This window comes from Misgurnus anguillicaudatus, chromosome 12 (genome assembly GCF_027580225.2).
Source record: "Misgurnus anguillicaudatus chromosome 12, ASM2758022v2, whole genome shotgun sequence".
NCBI classification, from domain to species: Eukaryota; Metazoa; Chordata; class Actinopteri; order Cypriniformes; family Cobitidae; genus Misgurnus; species Misgurnus anguillicaudatus.
The window spans coordinates 27,391,377-27,399,319 of record NC_073348.2 but is presented as its reverse complement, the minus strand read 5'-3'; the positions used below and the strand labels follow the sequence as shown (position 1 = coordinate 27,399,319).

Sequence of the window (7,943 nt, the reverse complement as noted above, 5' to 3'; positions counted from 1 at the left end):
TGTAAACTTTGTGACATCAATGATATTAGATCTTACCATTAGGTAATTCACACTGAACAATTGAGAAAATAATAATAATAATAATAATATTTAAAATTATATTCTTCAAAGACATCAAGTAACCCAACCTTGAATATAGCAACCAATACTGTAGTACAATTAACTAAATACAAAACACTTCAGATGAATAACAGTGATACACGATACCTGTGTAAGAGTACGTTTTAGTCCATTTAAATGTGCATACATCATTTCAGCCATAAACAATGATCATTTCTCTCTGCCATTTTTATAGTCGTCTTTGTATCATCGTTACGATGGTTGACCTTAACAATCTGTCCATGGTGGACATGCAAAATATGAAGTAGAGACAATGTTGAGGGAGATTTCTTTGGGCTTGGGTCATAATTTCCCCTTAAAGGGACACTGCCATTTTTTTTGTGCAAATTTTCCAGCTCCCCTAGAGTTAAACATTTGATTTTTACAGTTTACAGAATCAATTCAGCGGACTCCGGGTCTGGACCGGCGTTACCACTTTTAGCACAGCCCAGCACAATCCACTAAATCTGACCAGACCACCAGCATCGCGCTCAAAAATACCAAAAAGTGTTTCAATATTTTTCCTTTTTAAAACTTGACTCTTCTGTAGCTACACTGTGCACTAAGACCGACAGAAAACCAAAGCCGCGATTTTCCAGGTCGACATGGAACCATACTCTCATTCTGGCGCAACAATTAAAAACTTAAAATGAGGCGCAGTGATATTACGTGTGCTCGAAAATAGTCCTCTGCTATTGAAAGTAACCATGGGGACTATTTTCAGGCGCTGCGCAATACCACTGCGCCTGCTGCAGCCATGGTACAGCAGCAAGTCCTTGATTATTACGCCAGAATGAGAGTATAGTTCCTAGCCATATTGGCCTAAAAATCTGAACTTTTAATTTTCCGTCAATCTTAGTACACGATGTAACTACAGAAGAGTCAAGTTTTAAATAGGAAAAATATCAAAACTCTTTGGTTATTTTTGAGCGGGATGCCAATGGTCCAATCAGACTCAATGGACCATGCCAAGCCACGCCAAAAGTGCTAGCGCCAGACCCGGAGATCAGCTGAATGGACTCCAGAACTGCAAAAATCAAAAGTTCAACTCTAGGGGAACTGGAAAATCAGCATATTTTCAAACAAAAGTGGAGTGTTCCCTAAAGTGAAAGTACACCCTAAAATTACGTTATTACGTTTCCTCCCTTTCATTTATTTCTGTCCAACAAAAATGTAAAAAAAAATCTTCAGCTTTGGCAGAAAGAGAAGTCTGTCAGTAAACAACTTGGAAAAGCACAGGGTGAGAGTGAGTAAAAGTGAGTGTTCATTTTTGGGAAACTACTCCTATAAAGTAAAATTTGTCAGAGGCACTTGTTTAAAACAAATAAAACGAGACATCCAATTTACAGACTATATGACGAAGTGTACTCCATTAGTCCGTCAGACCTCCGAACTGTCACCATTATCAAAACTACTGCTAACTATAACAGGCTGCAGGCTAGAAGAGACTCGAGGGGCTGTTTTCGCAGGTGTCCGCCTTGAGCGAACCATCAGCATGGACGCCGCGACAACAAGGATGGTGAGAAACAGCCCTATGAGGGCTCCTGCCACAGTTACTGCCTTCTCTTCTGCATCTCCCCCACTGAGCTCCCTCGGAGACAATCTATCTGCGAACAGCTCCTCCCCAGATTCGGCGCGCCGACGGGTACGGTCCAGTGCAATGTGCATGATGTTTGTTCCTCGGTTGTTCTCAGGTCCGATATCCTCTGCCAGCACCGGGACGTCACCACCGGCCGACCGTTTGAAGCGACTTCTGGTTTCCGCTGGTAGGAGGTCACTGGATGTCATCGAGTGGTACTCTACACTTCGTTTACCAATGCCACGCTTGGCGTTGTCTTTTGAACGGACCGTGTAGATGGTGTGAATGTACCATTCCCTCCCTACTGCCACCTAGAGGATAAAAATAATAATAATGGAGGATTGTTTATAAATCTCAGTATTTTTATCTTATGAAAGTTTCTGAGCCATCTTGGTTAGGTTTGTACATCTTAATAAAAAGCCTCTGCATTTGGAGATACACATTTTATCATTATGTGTGTTCCCTGAGGACCGAACCCATGAGTTCATTCACATTTGCATTGCTACTGCAAAACTCTACCTAGCGAGCTACAGAAACAGTTTAAATCATCTTATCATATTGCCATAAACCACCATTAACCTGAAATAGAGGAGTGGAGTTCATCCTGAATCCATCAGATCCTGGCTGCTTCACCAGAGAGATGGCAGACGGGTCATCCACAGCAAGCAGGGCGTTGAAATCCACATCCCCAAAACTCTTGGCCTGAGTCTCTGGCTGTGTTTTGTCCTGAAGGAAGGTGAATTCACAAGACCATTTTAAACATGATTACATCAGACTGATCGATTACAGATCAATTCGGATGATTAATGTACTCACAATGACTTTGAATCTGTAAAGCAGGGATGGTGAGTCTGCAAGGCATCCAAACTCAGATCTGGTGGGGTTGTATTTAGGTACGTATCCGTCAGCTCCAGTGCACAGATACACCTTCTCAATGTTACAGTGGAAAGAGTCTCCTAAGTTCTGAACAGGGTCAACCATCACCCGTCCATAGACTGTGTCGCCTTGAGGAGAACATGTGCACGAATATGAGTACAAACCAGAACGTGACAGTACTAAACTTTAGTACACAGAGAGTAAATGCTTTAAATAAAAAGGTTTTTAAATAAACACACCCTCAGAAAATGCTGCATCGCTCTCCTGACCAAAGCCCATAGATCCATCTGACAGCCACAATGCTTTCTTAGACAACAGGAACAATTGTGTGTTAAGACTGAACTCCACTGCAACAGGGTCGCTCACCTAAAGAAGGACATGAAAACAAGGTTTCTTTTGTAAGTGCTTTGGGTTTAAATAAAATCATATTACACAATGTAAAGAACATTCTGTGAAAATATAACCTTGATATCTTTAAAGGGACACTCCACTTTTTGAAAAATATTCTCATTTTCCAGCTCCCCTAAACATTTGATTCTTACCGTTTTGGAATCCATTCAGCTGATCTCCAGGTCTGAAGGTACCACTTTTAGCATAGCTTAGCATAATCCATTGAATCTGATTAGACCATTAGCATTGCGCTCAAAAATAAGCAAAAAGAGTTTCGATATTTTTCCTGTTTGAGGCTTGGCTCTTCTGTAGTTACATCGCGTAAGAACGACGGAAAATTAAAAGTTGTGATTTTCTAGGCTAATATGGCTAGGAACTATACTCTCATTCTGGCGTAATAATCAAGGACTTTGCTACCATAACATGGCTGTAGGAGGCGCAATGATATTACGCAACAGCCGAAAATAGTCCCCTTAGTACCTTTCAATAGCAGGGGACTATTTTCGCCTGCTGCGTAATATCATTGCGCCTTCTGCAGCCATGTTATGGGAGCAAAGTCCTTGATTATTACGCCAGAATGAGAGTATAGTTCCATATCTGCCTAGAAAAATCACAACTTTTAATTTTCTGTCGGTCTTAGTACACGATGTCATGAAAGAAGAGTGAAGTTTTAAATAGGAAAAATATCAAAACTCTTTGGTTATTTTTGAGCGTAATGCTAATTGTCTAATCAGATTCAATGTATTATGCTAAGCTATGCTAAAAGTGGTACAGCCAGACCCGAAGATCGGCTGAATGGATTCCAAAACGGTAAAAATCAAATGTTTAACTCTAGGGGAGCTGAAAAATTAGCATATTTTTTAAAAAAGTGGAGTGTCCCTTTAATACTGACTAAGTTAGGCCATGACAAAGATTCAAATCAATGTGAAATCAAATTTACATACTCCTAATCTGTTCATTAGATTATGAGACTTCAGCCTGGATTTGGGATGAAAGATTCATACCTAACAATCTTGCTTTATTTCTTTTATGCGCAAAGTACAGTGGAAGTCCTTATATGGGCACGTTAACCCGGAATAGCGCGCAAACACACAACAAGCAAACGCTGACACAAATCAGCCTCACCAAAGATGTGTGTTGTGGTTTGTGAGGGAAATTTGAGCAAAGAACCCTGCCTTATGGAAACAATGGATATAGTTTGTGTATCCGGGGCAGAGTTGTGAGTGTGGGGCGGTCCCAACCAGGTCATGAGTCGCAAGCGGTAAGTAAAACTGCATCAAATGTCTGTTTTTTGTTGCCAATAGGCATGTACGTGCATATAACGTAAATGACATGAACATGTAGTGAATCATAAGATATTTAGAGCTTGCTTGTGACTCGTTCCGAGTTTGGAGCTTAGTTTTATTCTGAAAGAATCGGTACAACTGATCCAGTGGCGGCTGGTGACGTTTTTTTTCGATGGCGCTTGATGGGAAGTTCGTCACAACATGTATATAGCCCATTGTGTGTGGTTCCTTATTTCAAAATATGTGTTCGGCGCATCGAGAGATTCTGTGTTCATCACGTGTCTTATCAAAATAAGTGCCTGCTGCAGACGAGTCTAAAAGGTTTATGATAAAAGAAACGCTCGCGTTTGCCAGATACTCGCATAATCTCATGCGTAATCAGAGTTTACTGTCAAGGGAGTGTCTTGCGTGTATTTTGTGAACGTGAGCGTCTCTTTTATCATAAATGGTTTTGACGCGTGTGCAGCAGGCACTTAATTTGACAAAACACATGGTTCACATGACGCAACAAACACACATTTTGAAAACGCAGACAACACACATTACACTCCGAACACATATTTTGAATTTGCGCCCCTCGAAAGAGCAGTCACGAGCCGCCACTGAACTGATCTGTCTTTTATAAATCTGATGACGGCTCTTTGGATGAATAAAGGATATAATACTACTCCCTAGGTAGTCAAGATTAACATGAGATAAGCAGAAACAGTGTGTGTGTGTTATGTGAGCTTTAAATGTCATACTGATACAGAGAACGGAACATCAAAATTTTATAATATATGAAATAAATAAATAAAAGACAAGATAAACTTGAAATATATACTTATATTTAATTTGTACTGAACTGAATGATGTCTGATCGCTTATAGTACATTATAACAAGACATTCACGCACCACATTTTATCAGTAATAGCTAAACCTTTGTTTACCTGCTGAAAGCGGATATCCAGATCAAAAGTAACAGGCTCTCTGGGATTGCAGACGGGAGGAACAGTGTATTCGACATTCAGCGCTGTTGTACAGGGGATCAATTTGATTGTGTATGTGCCTGAATAATCTCGAACCTGCAAATCACAGACACATCAATTTTACAGATAAATGCGTCAAATACTTATAAAATGTAATCAAGACAGAGTCTCATCAAATACAGACTGAGAAACTCACAGCAAAGTCTGATATGAACATCCACTGCTGGACAGGTTGGTTGTAAGTGGGCTCGGTCCTTATCAGAGTGAGGTTAAAGGTCAAACCCGGGCGATCTGCACTCAACACCATGGACGTCGCAAGGGATTCTGGGTAATCGGGTGAAAGATAGCAAATTAACTTTATTAATGATATTTGCCTGGAAATATATTTAAAGGAATGGTTCACCCAAAAATGAAAATCCTGTTATCATTTTCTCGCTCTCATGTTATAAATTTCTTTGTTCTGACGAACACAAACGAAGATATTTTAAGCAATGTTTGTAACCAAACCTTTTGTGAGCCCCATTCACTTCCATAGTAGGAAAAAAGAATACTATGGATGTGAATGGGGCTCATGATCGGTTTGATTACGAACATTCCTTAAAATATCGTCCTTCATGTTCATCAGAAATTGATACAGGTTGAAAGTGAGAAAATGATGACAGGATTTCATTTTTGGGTGATCTGTCCCTTTAAGGTAATTTAAACAACACAACTGTTCACATTCATGATCATACGTCGTTTGACCCTACCTGCAGATTTTAGACCCCTCGGATTTGCTGCTGCAAAAAAGGGGAAATTTTGGAAAAGTGCTTGTAATTCATATTTGTTTGCAGGAGAAGTTTGTTGATAAATGAACCTTGCGGCATCTAAAGGAAGAGACTTATAGTAACAAAAAAAACTTACCATGATGTACTGCCACAAACAGGCCCCTAAAGCGAGCTTCAGTCCGGAAGTTCACCACAAGTCTTCCCTGATCATTAATCCTCATGCTGGTTGGATATAAGGCTCCTGCATAAACAAAAAAAAATTTACCTCTAATTTCACAAAACTATTACAGCACTACACATTTAAAAATGCATGAATGTCTTTGCATTTCTAAAACATTAAACTTAGTGGCATCTGCAAACAAATGATGCAAGCAAAAATAAAGCGCTTTTTTGGCAATTTAAAGGTGCACTGTGTAACTTTTAGAAGGATCTCTTGACAGACACGCAATATAAAATACATAACTATATTATCAGTGGCGTATAAAGACCTTACATAATGAACTGTATTGTTTTTATTACCTTAGAATGAGCCGTTTTTATCTATTTTATTAATTTACATTTATTGCATATGGTAGATGCTTTTATCCAAACAACTTACAATATATATCAAACCCATGACCTTTGTGTTGCTAACACAATGCTTTACCAATTGAGCTACAAAAACACTTTCTGGGATCACTGTACACCTTTTCAGGAAAGGAAATAATAAAATAAATGTTGTATATGATGGTGGTACAGTGCAAGGTTGGAGCATTACTTCAGACTTACCCTGTAGTTCTGCCTGCGGAGGGCTGCCGACACCATCTTTCCACAAGATGGCAGTGTCGTATACGAAGGTGAGCCGCAGTTCAGAATGCAGGTCAAAGTGTTGCCAGCCTCCAGCGCCCACAGGCGAATGAAACACATATGAGACATAGAGAGGAACTCGCAGGGTCACGTACGACTGCACCAGGTTGAGCACCTGTTAAGACAAACAATAATGATCATGTTAAACGCTCTCTCATTCGTGAGTCACTTTGAATGTAGCGTCTGCTTAATGAATAAATGTAAATTTCAAAGATGAATAATCAGGTATATAAATAACCAATATGCTCCACTACAAGTTGCTGTAAATCAGCTATTGCCAGCTATTGATTATTTGTCAAAGCAAAGTTCATCAATAATCACGTTTAGTTTTTTAGCCGTCCCAAAGCATAATCTTTTTTGATTGAGTAAAACATTTGCTGATTTACATAGTCAATTATAATCAAAATAGGAGGCGATAAAAATGTGCTCCTCTCTAATGAGGCCGTTCCGAACACCTGTCGGACGAAGTTTAATCAAGATGAGAAAAATCCGTTCGCAAATCTGTAGGGAGAGAGAAGTCAGGCCTTTCATATACTTCATCTGTTCAATATCTTTAGCGGGGTTTGAGCTTGTCCATCACATAAAGTGATTTTAAACCCATGTCTTTAGTTAGAGGAAACAGGTTTAAGAACAATTTTGGTAATAGCACTGAAAATCATTCAGAGGTTTTGATCGAGGGAAAGCTATTAAATAAAGAGCTAAGATTTTGAATTAACCCAGTGGGTTATGGCAAAGTCAATCCTCTCCTTTATTGACCACAGTAAAGAGAGTAATGACTGCCACTTAGTGTCAAGGATTATAATAGACTAAAAAGTACTAAATTCTGAATAAAGAAACTTGTTCATAGCAAATCAAAGCCAGAGTTAGAAGCTGGTCACACTTTAATGATAATATTAACTATGACAATAATAACTATATAATGATAACGTTGTTTTAATGTAAATTCGATTATATTTGGCAGTCAATAGTTTATCGGGGAAAAAAATGCTCCGAAAGTGATTCCAACTATACCGTTCCCTGTATCTGTATTGTTATAGTTGTGGTGCGAACTTCGCTTTTCTGTATATTTTTATTATATTTTTGTTACGGTCCATAGTGTGAACAGTCCTTTAAGCTCGGTACACACCAAGA

The 7,943-nt window shown here is 39.2% G+C and overlaps 1 protein-coding gene across 2 annotated transcripts in view; it reads right to left on the bottom strand.

Moving 5' to 3' along the window:
• Positions 1–732: 732 nt before the first annotated feature.
• Positions 733–7,943, bottom strand: part of frem2a (FRAS1 related extracellular matrix 2a) — a 67,964-nt gene continuing 60,753 nt past the window's right edge. Inside the window, exons 17-25 of one of the 2 annotated variants that reach the window (XM_073874260.1) lie at positions 6,735–6,927; positions 6,103–6,207; positions 5,949–5,978; positions 5,396–5,523; positions 5,161–5,295; positions 2,794–2,920; positions 2,495–2,682; positions 2,258–2,404; positions 733–1,989 (exon numbers count right to left, since the gene is read on the bottom strand). In XM_073874260.1, coding sequence (XP_073730361.1) covers positions 1,480–1,989; positions 2,258–2,404; positions 2,495–2,682; positions 2,794–2,920; positions 5,161–5,295; positions 5,396–5,523; positions 5,949–5,978; positions 6,103–6,207; positions 6,735–6,927 — 1,563 coding nt within the window. In that variant the 3' untranslated portion in view covers positions 733–1,479. The remainder of the gene's footprint in view (positions 1,990–2,257; positions 2,405–2,494; positions 2,683–2,793; positions 2,921–5,160; positions 5,296–5,395; positions 5,524–5,948; positions 5,979–6,102; positions 6,208–6,734; positions 6,928–7,943) is intronic. The other variant, XM_073874261.1, reaches the window with a different exon arrangement.